At 40.3% G+C, this 18,877-nt stretch overlaps 1 protein-coding gene across 9 annotated transcripts in view; it reads left to right on the forward strand.

Annotated features, from left to right (window-relative positions):
- CDK7 (cyclin dependent kinase 7) overlaps positions 1 to 18,877 on the forward strand; it is a 29,385-nt gene that overhangs the window by 4,877 nt on the left and 5,631 nt on the right. For 5 of the 9 annotated variants that reach the window (XR_010827890.1, XR_010827891.1, XR_010827893.1 and 2 more), the window contains exons 5-11: positions 4,570 to 4,638; positions 6,219 to 6,329; positions 7,488 to 7,606; positions 8,616 to 8,715; positions 10,624 to 10,710; positions 13,681 to 13,830; positions 14,957 to 15,104. Coding sequence is in view for 5 of the 9 variants with exons in the window: in XM_048079525.2 (XP_047935482.2) it covers positions 4,570 to 4,638; positions 6,219 to 6,329; positions 7,488 to 7,606; positions 8,616 to 8,715; positions 10,624 to 10,710; positions 13,681 to 13,830; positions 14,957 to 15,104 (784 nt within the window). In the remaining 4 variants the exon portion in view is untranslated. Of the gene's footprint in view, positions 1 to 4,569; positions 4,639 to 6,218; positions 6,330 to 7,487; positions 7,607 to 8,615; positions 8,716 to 10,623; positions 10,711 to 13,680; positions 13,831 to 14,956; positions 15,105 to 16,180; positions 17,497 to 18,227; positions 18,867 to 18,877 lie in introns of those variants that run through there. The other 4 variants (XM_066988665.1, XM_048079524.2, XM_048079526.2 and 1 more) reach the window with 4 other exon arrangements.

An 18,877-nucleotide genomic window follows, 5' to 3' on the forward strand; every position in this document is an offset into this window, starting at 1 on the left:
CGCAGAAGACAAAAGTTCCCTCATCCTGCCAGGCAGCAGGAGGAGACCTAGGCCAAGGGGGGGAATGGAGGCAGGTTCGTGTTCGGGGTGGTAGGCGAGCCCTGTCCCTGCCCACCTCACCTTCCCATCTACCCTTATGTAACAGGTATGAGGGTCTAGAACACGACAGTCAGAACAGCGAAGTAGACGAAAGCCCGTCCCAGTTGGAGAGGGTGCCTAAGGCAAGGCAACCTACCGCCCGCATTGCTACATCAACTGCTAAAAAGAAAGAAGGGTTATTGTCATGGGGGACTCCCTTTTGAAAGGGACAGAGGGCCCAATATGCTGACCGGACCTAACCGACAGGGAAGTCTTTTGCCTCCCTGGGGCTTGGGTGAGAGACTTCGCTAAGAAAGTCAAGCACCTGGTACGGCCCACTGACTACTACCCACTACTGGTCTTTCAGGCTGGTAATGACGAGGTAGCAACGAGAAGTCTGAGAATGATCAAAAGGGACTTTACGGCTTTGGGGCGACTACTTAAAGGATCAGGGGCACAGGTTGTGTTTGCCTCCGTCCTGACAATAGGGAGGATCCTGACAATAGGGGGGATTGATGCTGACAAGCAGACTCATCACATTAACACGTGGCTTCAGGACTGGTGCAACCAGCAGAATTTCAGGTTTTTTGATCACGGGAAGGTCTACGTGACACCGGGCCTGCTGGCACCAGATGGGATGCGCCTCTCTCAGAGAGGGGTGAGGATTTTTGCTCAGGAGTTGGCAGGGCTGATAGATAGGGCTTCAAACTGGAGTTGACGGAGGAAAGGGATAAAACCAGGCACGTCGGTGATGAGCTAAGGGATGGTGCGCTAGAATCAGAGGGACTGTGTGCTAGTGAGGCCCTTCGGTCGGCTACACAAGGTGCTGCGTGTAGGGAGGCACATTTGAAGTGCTTCTACACAAACACACGCAGTATGAGGAATAAAATGGGTGAGCTAGAAGTCTTGGCCCAGTCCCACAGCTATGACATCATCGGCATAAGCAAAACCTGGTGGGATGAGTCCTGTGGCTGGTGTGTTGCAATAGGTGGTTACAGGCTCTTCAGGAGGGACAGGCAGGGTAGGCCAGGTGGTGGGGTGGCGATGTATGTGAAGCATGGGCTGGACTGTGTGGAACTTCAGGTTGGCGATGGTGAAGTTGAGAGCCTCCGGGTAAGGATTAAGGGATGAACAAACAAAGGGGATGTCGTTGTGGGAGTCTGTTACAGACCACCTGGCCAGGACGGCACTGCGGATGAATTATTCTTTGCAGAACTAAGAGATGCCTTGAGATCAACTCCCCTTGTCCTAATGGGGGATTTCAACTTGCCAGACGCCAACTGGGATCACCACACAGCTGACGCGAGCAAGTCCAGGAGGTTCATAAAGCGCCTAGATGATAACTTCTTGGTGCAGGTGCTAAGAGAGCCAACTAGGCAAGGTGCCTTCCTAGATCTGTTGCTGGAGAACAGAGAGGGTCTTGTGGGAGATGTGGCAATTGGCGGCCGTCTCAGTCATAGTGGCCATGAAGTGATTGAGTTTAGAATTTTATGGTGACAGAAGGAAAACTGTCACCAAAACTTCAGCCCTGGATATGGGGAAAGCAGACTTCAGGCTGCTGAGGGAACTAGTCAGCAAGGTCCCCTGGGAAACTGCTTTTGAAGGCATAGGCATCCATCAGTGCTGGTCAGTCTTTAAGCACTACCTCCTAAAAGCACAAGATCAGGCGATTCCAAAATATCGGAAGGCAGGCAGGCTGGGCAGAAGGCTGGCCTGGCTGACCAGGGATCTTCTACTGGAGCTTAGGTGAAAAAAGAAAGTGTATGGCTGCTGGAAGGAGGGTCAGGCAATGAGGAAGGAGTACAGGGATGCTGTTCATGTTTGTAGGGAGAAAATTTGTGTGGCCAAAGCCCAACTAGAGTTGAAGCTGGCCATGTCTTTGGGAGACAATAGAAAAGGTTTTTTTAGATATGTGAACAGAGAAAGGAGAACCAAAGAAAACACAGGTCCGCTACTAGATGGGGAGGGTCTCCTCACAAACAATGACATAGGCAAAGCAGAGACATTAACGCCTTCTTCGCCTCTGTCATCAACACTGATGATGGGCTTCGGGACCCAGGGTGCCCTGAGCTGGAGGACCACAACGGTGGGAATGACAAACTCCCAACCGACCCTGAACGTGTGCGGGATTTGCTGCTCCACCTGGTTCCATACAAGTCCATCGGATGGGATTCATCCCAAGGTGCTTAAAGAGCTGGCTGATGTCATCGCGGGACCTCTCTCAATTGTTTTTCGGTGATCTTGGGAATCTGGAGAGGTCCCATTGGACTGGAAGCTGGCAAATGTTGTGCCAATTTTCAAGAAGGATAAGAAAGAAAACCCTACCAATTACAGGCGTGTCAGTCTCACGTCAGTGCCTGGTAAAATTATGGAGAAGATGATTCTTGAAGTTATTGAAGCGCACGCTGGGGACAATGCAGTCATTGGTCCCAGCCAACATGGGTTCATGAGGGGTAGGTCCTGCCTAACAAATTTGATTTCCTTTTATGATAAGATCACCCATCTAATTGATCAAGGGAGACCAGCTGATGTGATCTTTTTGGACTTCAGCAAAGCTGGTGACACGGTTTCCCATAGGATCCTACTGGACAAAATGTCCAGCATACAGCTAAACAAAAGCATCATACGATGGGTGAGCAATTGGCTGACAGGCAGGGCTCAAAGGGTTGTGGTAAATGGGGCCACATCTGAAAGGCGGATGGTCACTAGTAGGGTCCCTCAAGGCTCCATTTTAGGGCCAGTCCCCTTCAATGTTTTTATAAATGATTTGGATGTAAGACTGGAAGGTGTTTTGAGCAAATCTGCCGACAACACCAAACTTGGAGGAGTTGTGGACTCAGATGAGGGTGGAAAGGCCTTGCAGAGAGATCTGGACAGATTGGAGAGCTGGCCGATCACCAACCGCATGAAGTTTAACAAAAGCAAGTGCCAGGTCCTGCACCTGGGACGGGGCAACCCTGGCTATACGTACAGACTGGGCAACGAGACGCTGGAGAGCAGCCCCGCAGAGAGGGATCTGGGGGTTGTGGTTGACAGCAAGTTGAATATGAGCTAGTGGTGTGCCCTGGCAGCCAGGAGGGCCAACCTTACCCTGGGATGCGTCAAGCACGGCATTGCTAGTCGGTCGAGGGAAGGGATTGTCCTGCTCTACTCTGTGCTGGTGCGGCCTCACCTCGAGTAATGTGTGCAGTTCTGGGCACCACAGTACAAAAAGGACATGAAACTGTTGGAGAGTGTCCAGAGGAGGGCGACGAAGATGGTGAAGGGCCTAGAGGGGAAGACATATGAGGAGCGGCTGAGGTCACTGGGCCTGTTCAGCCTGGAGAAGAGGAGGCTGAGGGGGGACCTCATCGCAGTCTACAACTTCCTCGCAAGGGGCAGTGGAGGGGCAGGTGACCTGTTCTCCGTAATCACCAGTGATAGGACCTGCAGGAACAGTGTTAAGCTGAGGCAGGGGAAGTTTAGGCTGGACATCAGGAAGAGGTTCTTCACCGAGAGGGTGATCGCACACTGGAACAGGCTCCCCAGGGAAGCAGTCACTGCACCAAGCCTGTCTGAATTTAAGAAGTGTTTGGACTGTGCACTTAGTCACATGGTCTAAACTTTTGGGTAGGCCTGTGCGGTGCCAGGAGTTGGACTTGATGATCCTTATGGGTCCCTTCCAACTTGGGATATTCTATGATTCTACTTTCAAAGCAGTTGCTGTAGCTATCAAGAATAGAGAATATGTAGAGAAGGACAACTGAAATGGCCAAGGGATGGAGCGCCTCCTTTATGAAAAAGTTGGGATTCCTCATGGGTGTTGGGAAGTCTACAAAACTGAGGTAGTAGGTAAAGTGCGTGCAGAACTGATAGGGGGAAAAAAAACAATACTAGAAATAGGAGATGTGTTTAAATTATGTTTCAGGGGTTGGGAGGGAGAACTATATTAAGTTACACCGCACATGGTGAATCTCTCAAGTTTGTTACCACAGGTGTTGTCGAAGCAGTTCTAAAAGGAAGTTGACAAATTTGTGATCATTCCTGAATTCATTCAAGAAGAGGGCAGGAGTTTTGTAGAACAGCTAAGCATGGGGAGAGGTGTGTGTTAGGGTATCTGTTGTAGTCAACATGGTGAAGTTAACCCTATTTTTAAAATTTCTAACTTCAGAAAGGAGAAGCAGTTGTGTAAAATGTTACCACGCTTAACGGAAACTTCTTTGGCAACTGAGTTAAAAAACTAAACTGAGTAAGAAGTTTTGTATTATGTGTTGAAGAACTGAAGCAATGCAATTCTTAAGGGTTATGTTAAAGAAAATCAGAGCTGAGAAAAAACGGGTGTCTGAGCTATACTACTCTCTGATTATTGGGTCTTTGCAATAGTTGCTCTGTGCTTGTCTGCCCCAGCCCTGACAGCAACCTGAAAATCCACAGGCAGACTAAAATAGTGTAGAATTTCAGAAAACTGGAAGTAGGAGAGTATAATTCATCATAATATATTTTGTTTTACAGCTTCTAGATGCATTTGGCCACAAATCCAATATTAGTTTGGTGTTTGATTTTATGGAAACAGATCTAGAGGTAAGATTATTTCAGTATCTTCAAATGCTTTTGGAAAAAGTACTTAACAGCTTTATATTTACTGATTTCTAGAAAGATGACATTTCATTACATAACTTGATTAAGATTATGCCTCTAAAAAGCTTGAACAGTTGGACAGTTCTTGTCTGTTCTCAAAATGCCTTTACTTCTAAATACTTTTTGTCTGAATAATCTTCAAGAAACAAACTATGTTTACTATGTTAGTTTCCTGGGTCTTCAGTCAGAGCATGAAACCTCTGGTCACAGGCCAGGCTTTCAGAATGCAATTGTTGAGCACGATAGCACAAAACGTGTACAAGTAAGCATGGTATACCAAGTAAGCGAAGTATACCAAGTGATGATCTGATGCTAAAAGTCACACTTTTGCACCCTTCTTTTTAAACATAACAGTGCTGCGTACTTGTGAGTCTGAATCTCGCGGGTGTTTCATTCTCCAAGATCTTAAATTAGTTTGTCTTTGAAGTCTTTGTATCATATTTTGATGCAGATTACTGGTTTTGGAAGACTGTTGTAGGTAGCAGTCATGTCAGACCTAAGTATCTGTCCATAGTCTGGACAGAAGTTAATGTATTTGTTAAGCTAACCCATTACACATATGCCATTAAACACTGGAGCTAGCATCTAAAATGTTAAAACATTGACAGCCTTGCTGAAACCCAGAGGAATGTGAGACAGAAGTTTTTTTTGCTAATAGAAGTTACAGTAACGAGTACACTTTGTAGAGGATTCATTCTGTTTACTTAGTAACTATGTAGTATTTAGAAATGAAGAAGATACAGTGTACAAGGAATGAAATGCTCAGTAATAGGTAGTGCTGTGGTATGCAGAGCAGTTATTTGCATTGTGGTATCACTCAGAGGCCAACATTTGGGTCTGCAGCCAGTTGTGTCTGGGAGTGTGATGCACATTTGAAATTCTTTGTATAGTTTTAGCTATTTTGTAAATCTCAAACAAAGCTTGGGAAAGGCTGCTTGTGAACTGCAAAGTAATATTAATAAGCAATTTGAGGGGAGTAATGTAGAAAGTATTAAAACTGTATGTGAATGTCATGCTTAAACTGTTAAAGAACATTGAATGTCGAGTAGGTTTGTTAAAATACGTTATAGGGGCTATAGTACCTTGTCTTCCTGAGAAGGGAAAAGGAAAACAATGCATTTACCAAAGTTAGATGCTTAAGTTGCACAGACAAAGAAGCAACAAGTAGGAATATAATTTGTTCAAGCTGATTAGCACATTTAACATTTTTATTTGCACAGCTTTGACTTGTAAGATAGGGTACCAACCTGGAATGGAGCTAAAATGGTAAACGTGAGTTTCCCCCTAATTTTCTTATTTGCTGGTTATGCAAAGTTCGTATAGGCTGTCTGGGTTCCCTGTTTAAACTTCTGGTCTCTAAATCAGAAGAGACACCTTTTTCCGGAGAAAGGATGAGAACAGTAGCGGATACATGGCAGCCAATTCAAACTTTGTCTTATAGGATAGAAATAACTGTTTTGCAAAAGAACTGGAGAAGGATAACTTTGCATGATAAGCTTTACTATCAATTTAACACTTTACAGGTTATTATAAAGGATAGTAGTATTGTGTTGACTCAGGCTCACATCAAAGCATACATGCTGATGACACTTCAAGGATTAGAATATTTACATCAGCACTGGATTCTACACAGGGTAAGCATGCGCTAAATTGACAACTTTTATGCCTGTAATGAAAGTCACATTTGATAGAGGTTGAGTCTAAGAATGTAGATGGTTTTGAAATTCATAGGTTTTTAGTCTGTAAGACTTCATGGTAGCTGTTATGGAGTGGCAATTGCAACACCAGAAATGCTAAGAGTTACACATGGCTATCAGGTAGACGCATATATAGAAGTATCTCAAGTAACATGTGACTTTAATTAGAACTGTGAACTTGGTCTGCCTGGGATGAAGTTAATATTCTTCATAGCAACCTGTTCTATTTTGGATTTGTGGCCAAGATGATAACACACTGGTTTTTCTGCTCTTGGTAAGCAGTGCTTGCACATTGTCGAGGCTTTCTCTGTTTCTGCCACTCTGCCCCTAGTCCAGTACACTGGCTGGGGCTAGGCCAGAAACTGGGAGCAGACACAGCAGGGACAGCTGGCCCAAGGTGGCCAGAGGGGTGTTCTATGTAATATAACATCGTGCTCAGCAATAAAAACTCAGGCAGGGGAAGAAGGAGGATATCGGCTTCCAAGGTGGCCGCTGCTTAGAGACTGCCGGGGCATTGGCCTGCTAGTGGGAGGAGATGAGTGATTTCCTTTGCGTCCCTTGCTTTCCTCCCCACCACTACCCTTTCCTGCATCTGTAAAACTTCCTTTATATCGATCCATGAGTTTGCTTGCTTTTTACTCTTCCTTTTCTCTCCCCTGTCCCACTAAGGATATCAGTGGTCATAGGTGTGTGGGCTGCCTGGCTTCTGGCTGGGGCCAAGCCACAACACCATTACTGTATTAAACTGTACCAGATTCATTGATTTCTACAGTTGTCTGAAAAATTGGCTAGGTCTTTATTATTAATTTGCCAACAATGCAGTAAAACTAATATTCCTGCAAAACTGATCATCTTTTTATGCTCTGGAGATTAAATATTGTAATATTCAAATAGGAGTGTTTGGCTCATTTTGATTTTCATGTATGAGGGAATACTTGATTTTGTTTTGTTTGTTTTTCATTGCTATGTAAACTTGTAATAGAATCAAAAGACTGAGTTTTAGAATGCTGTTTCTGCACGCCTGCTGGGAGGTTCAATATATATTTGTTCTTATCAAAACTGACAGGATTAATTCTTTGCTTTCTAAACTGACAGGATCTTAAGCCGAATAATCTGTTATTAGATGAAAACGGGGTTTTAAAATTGGCTGACTTTGGCTTGGCAAAATCTTTTGGAAGCCCAAATAGAGTTTATACACACCAAGTAGTAACAAGGTAAGACATACTCTGTTTGTTTCTTAGATACTGATTGTGTAGCTGTTTTGTATTGCCTCCTGGAATACACAATGTCAAATCAACGTGTTTAGAGTTTGGTATCTACCTCATTATATAGCTGTAGTGGCAAAAGTCTTAAAACAGAAAACACAAAACAGCATTGTTTGGCAAAGTCTCTAAGAACTTCTGGAATTTGTATCGATGACAATTGTTCTATGGTATGACATTCTTTTGAAGCACATGAAAATCATACTCATTTACCTATAAGCTTAGTTTTCAGAGAAAGACAATTGTTACTTGCTGCTAATCTTGGGATCTAGAGTCTTTTTTGTAGTTAGGCACATTATTTATGATACAAAAGCATGAGACAAAGGGTTTACCAATGTCATTTATGACATGCTTAATTAAGACATGTACTCTTAAAGAGTGGAGGATTGCAAAATATGAAAAATTTCCTTTTGTCTGCTGCAATGCTAAAACTATTCAGGCAAAATTGTTCCTTTTTAACACCTTCATTCACTGAAGAGGCGGAATTGATACAGTAGTTTCAAGTGCAGTATGTACCAGATCTTCATTGCAGCTTTAAATAGCTACTGCCAGGGTTTATTTTGTACAGAACTAATCTCTATTCTTAGGTCTGTTGCTACAGGTGTTTCTAAAAGCTGGAAAGAATTCTCTGTGTCACTTCTTGAATATCAAATTTAAAGAAAACTATGGTTCGTAACTTGCAAACCTGCCTACTTTTTTCCTTTGCACATCTACAGTTCTGTTGCTTGTCAACCAAACCAGCTGAGCTGTAGGTGATCTATGGTTATACATGTCCATGTGGTGAGGAACACTTGTTTTTTTTTTTTTTAAACAAAAGACTTTGCAGTTCTTCAGTGTTTGAAAAATACACAGTCAGGAGCAGAATCCTCTTTGCAGTTCTTGCATTACTGCTGCATACAGCACTTGACATCAGAAGAATCAGGTGATTTTTTTTTCCTAAAACAATTTTTTTTCTTTTCAGGTGGTACCGAGCCCCGGAATTATTGTTTGGTGCTAGAATGTATGGTGTCAGTGTTGATATGTGGGCTGTTGGTTGTATTTTAGCTGAACTGCTCCTCAGGGTAAGTTTTCAAATGTAAGCATTTGTATTTGCTCTTCAGTGTATTATGCTACAGATTTTAGGTGCAGGCTTCCTCTCTGCTGTAACAGTAGCAGGAAAAGGAAGTTAGGCTACTTTCTAGGAAATTAAGCTTTTTTCCCCTCCCTTCTTCCAAAAGCTTGCTAACTGTAAGGAGGGTGAAGTTTTCAGACTGAGATTCCATAACTGTCACAATCATTGGCAATCTTTAAGAACAGCTAAGCAAAAAATTGCAGCAAACCATCACAGTCCTGCCTTGGGGAAGGTGAGTAGAGCAGTTAACTCTTCCAGTCCTCTGAATGTTACCTTTCATACAACCTTCCATCAGTTTTCATTTGTGATCTTTCTAGAAATCTGGCAGCACGGATACACACGCGCTCTATTCCTTACAAATTGTTCCCCCGTAACTGGGAATAATTAGCACCAGTACACTAACTATGGGTTTATTTGTAATGAGGAGATGTACAGATGTTATTCTCAGCTGTGGTTGCTTAACAAATTGGAGTGAAGTAGTCTGAAGAAATTCTGACTGACAGCATTCTAATGTATCACTCCTGAGTAAGGTGTACAGATATAATGATCCTTAAGTATGTTTTATGGAATTAAGCCATCTATTACGTAGCTCTTTCAAGAGGACTTGAAAATATGAGGTGGGAAGTGGTGGGCAAGGGTACAGATACAGCTGAAAGGATGAAATACTCTGCACTATAACTTAACCTTTCACAATTAAGTGGCTTCTGCTGTTTTTTTTTAAATGTTTGGGTGCCCATGTCATGAACCAGATTGGGGAACCGGTCTGTCTGAAAACATCCTGGAATGTCTTTTACCTTGTTTGATTTATCATACAAACAGGTGTGCTGATACAATTTAGTTGCTGGTTGAAAAACTGAAATTTATAGTGGCTGTTGTCTAAACAGCTCTAGTAATGTGTACATAAACATGGATTAGATTCTGTAAAGTTGAGTAAGCTTATGGAAAGTCAGAAAGCAAATATATTGTTGAATTCTATTGAGTAATTTGATTTCTCACAAAGCAGAAAATGTGTTTATGGTTAGGTGTTTTATCACCATTATAGTTTTAAATGTGTCTGTCTTTCTTCTTGGGTAAACTAGATTGAGGGACAATGCCCTTAAGGAACGTTGCGAAAGCATTTTATGTTCCATGGACTTTGACACCAAAACTGAATGCACTTCCTAGCAGGGATATTCGTTATGCTCTTTCTGTCCTAATTATTTAAATATTGCCTCTAGTTCTTCCTAATTCTGCCTTAGTTCATGAAGTCCTTTTTCTCTTTCATTGTGTGCCTGCTGCACAAACTACAATTCCAGCTGGACAAATATCTAATTTTTCTGACTTTTGCCTAATTTAATCGATACGTGACACTGGGTAGGCTGTTTCTGTCCTAGTGGGTATGAGTCACCATCTGCCCTCGATGTCATCTTAATTCTGTTAGTCTAATTGTTATTTTAGTTGTCCAGTTACAATTCACTTTGTTTTGAATCTATACAAAGCCTAACTTGAGACAGTAGATCCTGGCAAGATCACTGAACAAGAGACTAAGCTTTCAGCTCAGATGTGAAATAAAAGGAAAAGAACACAGGAAAAGAAAGATTTTATATTAATGGGGTGGTAGTCTAATTTTGTGTTTAGTTCTATGCTGTTGAGTCAGTGATACTAAGCCTGGATTGCAAGAAGCCTTCAAAATCTATTTGAACATCATTAGAAAGCCTCAAATGTTTGGTCTACTTTGCCGTGGGCAGCTAGTAGACAAAGATGTTTTGCTGTGAATGTACAATTATGAGGAGGCACTCAAAGTTGCTTTCTAGAATTGAAGTTCAGAAGCTAATTCAATGAGAAATTCTTCTGTGTAATTCTGTTTTATTCTTCCCAGGTGCCTTTCTTGCCAGGAGACTCTGATCTTGACCAGCTGACAAGGATATTTGAAACACTGGGCACTCCGACAGAAGAACAGTGGCCTGTGAGTCTTTTTGTTTAACACGCTGGCATTAGTTTTCCTTGTTTCACTTTTTTACATATACTTTTACTTTGTTTTAGCTTTTGAAATTAAGTTAAATAATATACCAGTTAGTTGAGTAGGTTTTAAGGAAGGTGCTGCCTTCTTTGAAAAGAAAGAGGACAAGCAGCCGAGGTTTGTTTGTTTTTTGTTTTTTTGTTTTTTTTCCTCTTGGTGAACTTTTAATTGATATAGCAATGTTGTTAGCATCAAGCAACATTAATGGAAATTCTTGGTTTCTTTTTTTGGTCCACAGTTTCCCATGGCTATTGGTGTGAAATTAATGACAGTTGGTTAATGTTTTTGAGATGCTTGATTAAATTAATCTGCTTTAACCTGAGAGACTTAAATTGTTCTTGCTTTTGAAGGCAATTAGTTGGAGCTTAAGCTAGGCTGGCCAAGTTACAGGTTTGGGAGACAGTAAGAGAAACCATACTGACAGTTTAACAATAAACAGTTTATCTCAGAGTAACTGTGCAGTAATAAATACAAATCAGTATCCATCCTCTGAGTGGACCCTTTTTAACTAGTGGGTACCAATGGGTCTCAGTGGGACAGCTTCCCTGTAGGTCCTTATCTGCCATGCAGGTTGCATCTAAAGCATGAATGATAACCAGCCTAGCTGTGCTCAATCCAAATCTGTGGGATAGGCTGTGAAATAGCCAGGGGTCCTGTGGGCACTTCTCTTTCACTCTAAGCTACTTACACCCAGAAATATAATTTATATTTTCTGCTGGAACCTGTAGTTAGATTCTAGATCATAAAGTGAGGGTCTGGGTATCTGATTCTGAAATCTGTATGGTATCTCCCCTCCCTCTGTATCTGTATGGTATCCCCCTCCACACATCACATAATTTATTTCCAAATAAGGTTAAGTAATCCACAGTAATGTATTTGTGATATATCTAGCCACATAAAGCAAGTACCATGTTTGTGGAAGAGCATGTAGAGATGTTTGTGATACCTCCATTAGCATCATGTTGGGTTTCCAAAAATGTTGGGATTCTTAAGTTTGGTTTGGGCTTTAAGAATTACTTCTGTACCATTCGTCTTACTCAATATGTAAATTTCTATGTATTCTTGTTTCAGAAAGTCCCTTTTCTATGCAGCTTCAAGCTGCTGGTCAAGCTTTTCCTGGGCACATACCCCCGCTAGGGGGACTATGCGATGCACTCATGTCTCCATGTTAGACTGCACACTTTAAGCACATGCAGCAATGGCAGAGTAATCTTCTACTGCAGCCTGAGTACTCCACCGGGTTTGACCTAATTCTTTTTGTAGGGAGACGAAAGGCATTGTCTCTATTCAGATGATGTTAAGTATTTCTGAAACAATGAGCGAAGGATAGGCATATGTTTGTTGTTTTGAATTTCTCTAATCAAAGCAGCTAGGGAAAGAGAATAGGCGGTTCCCTCAATCAGGCAATCTGCTGTCTACGGGTAGGGCAAGGCTCCAAAAAACTCAATTAAGGCAACCACTACGGTGCCAGGGCAGGTCATGATGCTGTGTACCATATCCCACTACTGTGGCCAGAGGTGACCCAATCAACTTAAAAGTTTAGGATGTGGTGACAGACACCAGACCAACAACTTTAGGGATAAACAATTTATCTGAGAGTAACAGTACAGTAATAGATACAAATCAGTAGTACAATTATTCAGATCAAGATGACAGTTAATACAGTCATTCACTAATACTGAGCCAAACATATCGTCACAATGCACAATGACCCACATAGCCATGGTTTTAAGGCAGGCTAATATAAAAGAGGACATAGTTTCTCCAGTGATGGTTTCTTCCAGAGGGCTTGGGGACTTCTAAATTCCCTGATCAGGCTGTCCTGTTCTATTACGTTGTGGAAGCATCCTCTGTACTTGTTAACTAGTAATCATGTCCTGCCTCTGTTCCCTCTCTGTGCTGGTTTTCCTTTTTGTAAATGGTGCACAATCACCAAATGGAGCTATCGCCATATGGAGAAATGTGAAGCAGTACTTGTCCCACGCAATTACATCATGCTAAGATTCTAAAGGAAATGTACAAAGGTTTTTGCAGTGACATTTCAGCATTCATGGGAGAAGAGTTGATACAGGTGGGAAAAGCAGAACAGGAGATTTAATGGCACAACAGAGATGATATATTCCCAAATTAATTTGCAAACCCACACATTCTGAGAATTGAAACCTTTAGAACTGAGACTGATTACACACATTTTTCACTTCAGTGTTAGTGTTCTATTTTACTTGGATAAACTTAAAGTGTGGTGTTCAGAGATTTAAATTACTTATTGATGTTTGGATAACTGTCTATAACAGTTTTTTATGATAGAATTTGAATAAAATGGGATTGATTTTTATACCTAAGGGAGATAAAAGTATGCCATTCATCTGTTGTTTAACTGCTTGGTATATTTCTTCTTCCCTCCCTCCGTTCCACAAGTAAAACTTTAACAATTTTGTATTTCAAAAGTAGCTTAAAACATTTGTGATGAACAGCAAACTCTGAGGACAGCCTTTTACTAAATTGGAGAAAATGCACATTGGTTCTTTAATGAATCTTGTCTTTTCTACCATGTGAATTTGCAAGAGAAAAGCCAAAGCTAGTTTTACTTCATTTGTCTGCACTCACTCTAAAGTTCCTTCATGTTTCCTTTCATTGTTAGCAATTTTTCCTTTTGTACTGGTCACTAGTGAAGCAAGGGTAGAACAGATTGCTTGGAAACAGAAAGTGTGAAACAACTGTACCAATTACTTAGATACTAGTCTTTTTTTTATGATCAACTATTCCTACTTTTTTTTATTTCAGTGACCAAGTATTAGGAGTGTCTTGAAAAATAGTTAGCTTCTGCTGTGAAGACAGAAGTTATGAAGGTCCATTTATGTGAAAAGCTGAATTATTTCAAAGTTGAAAATATACATCCAATTCTTGTCTTTATAGGAGATGACAAGTCTTCCAGATTATGTCACATTTAAGACTTTCCCTGGAATGCCGCTTCAGCATATCTTCAGTGCAGCTGGTGATGATTTGCTCAGTCTTCTGCAAGGCTTATTTGCTTTTAATCCATGTGCTAGAGTTACAGCTACTCAGGTATTGTACGCTTGCATTATGTCCTAATGTTCATTAACCTACTGTTAATATCAGATAAATGTGCTTTGAAGCTAGTAAGCCAGGTTTGAAATGAAATGTCATATAGCTCTGTCTTTGAAATGCTAGAAATATTTTTCCAGTGTTTTATACAGAGAACTCTGAAAGGCATGAATAATTCTCACTAATAATATCCATGCCCAATTATAAAGTGAATGCCGATAAAGGTGTATGAGTCGTGGTCTACAGACAATCATTATATTTGACATTCTAAATTCAGTTACCTAAAGTTTGCAACTTAAATCTTGGTGTAGTATGTCTCATTCCATGCTCTTAAAAGGTTTTCATCCTTAATTCATCCAGTCTCTTCAATTTCATTTAAACTTTTTTGACTCTTTTTATTTGGAAATCTGGTGATTCTAACCAGCATCCTGATCTGAATACTATGTTACTGGCATAAGCAAGAACAATGTTTACCTAAGAGACAGCTTAGGTAAGACCATATACCACAGTTTATGGAAGCTGTGGAACTCCAAAAATTTAAAATAGGGTATGTAATATTGCTACATGGAACTACCCCTGTTTAGTTGTTCTTTTCTTGTTCAAACTACATTTTTCTTGCAGTTTACATTGTAGAAGCAACACAGTTAAAGAAAATGTGGGGGAAGACTTATCTTAAAAGCTAGCAAAACAGGTGTTCAGACCCTAAATCTGATCATGTTATTTTAATCCTTCTTTTTCTCCACTTTCTTCTTTATCCTCATGTCTCATCCGGTTTTCAGAATGTAAGCTGTTTGGAGATAGAAACTTCTTGTTCATACAAAATTTCCTGCAGTGTAGTCTAGAGTTTGGATGTTTAGATGTCTGAGCACAAGTTAAAAATAACAGTTCACAATTATTTCTTGTCTAATAAAATCAAAGCACCACAGTAATCATTGAGAACACCAAACCTTGATTTGTACCAATAACACCTTCCAGTACAAAGGTGCCAAAGTAGTTTTTGAATTTTTTGCAATTTTTTTGCAGTTTTTGCAATTACAAGTGATTTATTTCGTTATAGTTTCTCTATCTGTGGAGTTCTGATGCTATATACTAATTATTGGGTTATTTTTCTTCCATTACTATTAAGGCATTGAAACAGACGTATTTTACTAATCGACCGGGACCCACTCCAGGAAATCAACTACCCAGACCCAACTGTCCTGCAGAAGTTGTAAAGGAACAACAAAATTCACTTTTAAATTTAAAAAGGAAAAGAACGGAAGGAATAGATCAAGGTAACATCTTAATGTTTCACCTGTTTTAAAATAGGAACTACAAGCTCAGAGAGGAAGTGATACTTCCAGTGTTTCAGAACAAAAACTCTCTGAATGGACAAGTGGGTACCAGCACCATCTGAAGCCCTCTGACAACTTATGTTTTAGGATAAACACTTTAGGGTGAGAATAGCTTAGTTCTGTGTTCTAGCAGAATTAGTACAAAAAGTAAAAGCTCTTTTTTTTTTTTTGAAATCCATTTGTTAGAAGAAATCTTTAAACCATTAATCTCCATAATGGAGTGTGGCACTACATAGTAAGTTAGAGACTACTATTAGGCCCTTTATTTCTGAGACACCTTACTGAGGTGGAAGTCACTTTAAAAAAAAAGAGAAAATGTGGGGGCTGGGGGGAGCAAGAGAGAAACATGGTATTTCATTCTTTCAAGTGACAGATGAGAGAATGTAGATCGGATTTTAGAAGAGATTTCTGCTGTCTCCCTTGGACTAAGCAAGTTAAGTGTTCTGATCACTCCATAAGGAAGTTCTAAGCATATCGTAGTGATCCTTTTAAAAGGCAAACCTATTTCCTAATACTAACTTCTATATGGAATGTCCGGTTTTCCCCCAAACAGTAACACATACTTCTTACCTTCATAGTAGTAAAGCTCTGAGGATTCAAGACTTGTATCTGACACTAAACTAGGCAGACCTTCTAGCAGAGGCAAACATTAGTTCTTAAGCTGGGAGTTTGTTGCCTTGGCAGCCGGAATTTGCTAGATAGCAGCTGTCAGGTTATTGTCAGCTTTTTGTTCTTGTCAGTACGAGGCTCTTTGATACAAAAGTGATGTATTTTTGGAATGCAGATGCTTCCATGAAAGTACATTTCCTCTTGAGTTCAGACAGATAAATTATTGGAGTTTAGCTTACTTTTTAGGCACTTCAACTCATTGTTTGATAGTCTTTGTCAATTTAAAAGTAAAATGCATTAATTCATTAGAATCTTTAATCTTTTAACGATTTGCACGCTGTCTGGTGACCTCAATACCATGGGTCAACTTGTCAAGTTCCCATATGTAATTAATTGCTTAATTTAAGCTTTTTATCTCCTCCTGCGACACTATGTGAGGATCTGTGATTCAGTGTTTTCAAGTCCATGACCCAAAATACGCCAGTTAACTAAACGACAGGAAAGAGGAAGAAATGCTTCCCTGAGCTCTGAGACTTTAAGGTATTTCATTTATCAATGAACGGGGTTCCCAGAGCTGTATCAGAACTAGAACACTAATTGGCTTAATGTCTTTACAAAAGTCTTATCTTCAACAAGGTGAAATCAGTGTTAAATGCCGTAAGTTTTGAGATTGGATATAACTAAGGCATTTAGGAAGTCAGCATTACTTCTGAGACATTTGAGTATCAGTTTAAAAAGTATATTGTTTCCTCCAAGTGCTGGTTGAAGCGCATCAGAAAATTTATGTTCTGTTGCTGCCTTAGCTAGGCTGGTAGAACCCAAGTGTACCAAAGGTATATCTTCTAGTCCCAACTGACGTTAAAGGAGAGTGACAATTAGAGCTAGCAAGCATGCTAGCCTGGATTTCATTTGGTGTCCTTACATGGCACGAACATCAAGTTAAAATGTGAATATGCTTTTAGTTTGGAAGAGCAATAATCCTACAGTCTATTTATAAGTAAAAGTGGAAATATGGCATTTTTTACTGCTGTTGAGAATGAAAATGTGCAGAAGTCATTTCAAAGAAAAATAAATTTCATCCTTTGAAATTCTCAAGCTAAGCTGTGCTTCCATCTTGCACAGCATCTCTCCCTCAGCCCTGTTGAGGCAGCACTCTAGAATTTAAAGGAGTAGGCTGAAGCAGTTACTAGTGGGTGCCCTCTTATAAAATCTTGGCACCAGAGGCTGGCTCCTGGGAGAGAGAAATTATAACATCCCCATGAAGTGCTGCTGTTCCACAAGAACAAAACGCTGTAGCCTTGGGGAGTGTTCACCGAACTTAAATGTGCAGCAGCTGGACCCTTCAGGGAAAAAAAAAAACAACCTGTATTGTCAGGGGAAAACTCACTAACTAAATGAATGACAAAGTATTAAGCATACATCATTGCTAGCTATTGTTACCACTTACTTCTTCTCATCTGTGAGGTATGTGGAGACAATGATGTTATGATAACATCATTGTCCATCTTCTCCACCCTGGAAAACACTTAGTCAAATACAGCACTTCTTTCCCAGAACACTGATTTCCAGTCCTACAAATCTGCATTTCTACAGAGCTGTAAACTCGCAAAACAGAATGTAGAAGATAACAGCAATAAACTCTTCCCTAAGTCAACACAGTGTAGGAAATCTACCTAATCTCAGAACTATTCTACTCTGGCTTGGAAAAAAAAAAAAAAGTCCATTCATATCTAAGGTTAAAAACTTCTGCTGTTTGGGTATTCCCTTAAAGTTCATGGGAATGATTCAATGCCAGTGTATTTTAGAGGACACTTCTGCTTACAGGGCAGGCAAAAACAATTGGACCCTCCCATAGCAAACTTCATATCCATCATCCCAGAAAGCAGCAATGGTGTATTCTACCCATGTTATAAATAAATAGCACATGAATAAAGGAGAGGAGAAGAGTTAGAATAGAATCAGAAAAGTGCTGTTCCCTGTGTCTCTACAGCTGATACTAACAAAAACATGGTTAGAGAATGAGTCAGACATAAAGGGCCGCTACCTCCTGCAGACAGCTCTTTTTCTGGGTCGGGACTGTATATAAAAAAGATCATTAAGAGTATATGCACTCGGGCAGGGTTAAGTCTTAGAATAGCTTGTCTTTCATAGGTTTAGAAATAGAATTAAGTGGCTAACTTTTTATAACAACAAAGAGAAATACATGTATCCCAAATGCAATTAACACTCAATTATGGAATTTGGGACTCTTATGGAGTACAGCTACTGATGCAAGTTGGCTTTGATTCTGGCACTCCTCCATAGATTTACTGAAATAGCAGTATTGCGCTGGTGCAGACAGCGTTAACTAGCTCAGAGTAAATGAATGTGAAGAATAGTATTAAATGAGCATTAAAAACTTGAGGTGGGGGCTGAACCCTTTACTTTGGTAACAATGTGATTTACACTTTTCAGGATTACCAAAAAAATTGATTTTTTGATTGCTGTGGATGGTGGATGAAAATGAGTGATCATATGACCCAAGTCCCAACCATTGAGTAACGCTGTAATAGTCACTGGATGGTTATTTTTTTAATGTTTTATATGTAAAATGTGAATGTAATTTTCATAACTGAAACTGAGGTTTTATTAACATTTTTTAAATAAATTTTTTTAAACAAAACAGCAAGGTTGCCTTCTCTGGTTTGCTGTTTCATTACTTCGACCCGTGCTTTGAGGTAGTAATTCCATCAAAAGATGCGTGCTGGCTACAGATTTACACAGCCTGATTTTGCAAAGCCTTTATGCTGAATCACGTGCTATCGTGCACAGATGCAAAATGAGAAAAACTGCAAATACAGCCTTTTCACCCGGAGCTTAAGTGTACATGCCTGATGTATAACATGCTGGAAAAACTGTATCATTGTAAGAGAAGGGCGGGGTTCTTTTAATATGCCAGTGTAGTAACAAGTGAGTTTGCTTGTGCTCTCATTTGACGTGCCTTAAGACTTTCAAAGGACACATCTACTATATTGAAAACAATATGATGCATAGATTGAATGTGAAGTTGTTTCTTTTACACATTCTAGTCTTCCAGGAAAAGTTATGAGAGCGCATATAAATAC

Source organism: Anser cygnoides, chromosome Z, assembly GCF_040182565.1.
Source record: "Anser cygnoides isolate HZ-2024a breed goose chromosome Z, Taihu_goose_T2T_genome, whole genome shotgun sequence".
Taxonomy (NCBI): domain Eukaryota; kingdom Metazoa; phylum Chordata; class Aves; order Anseriformes; family Anatidae; genus Anser; species Anser cygnoides.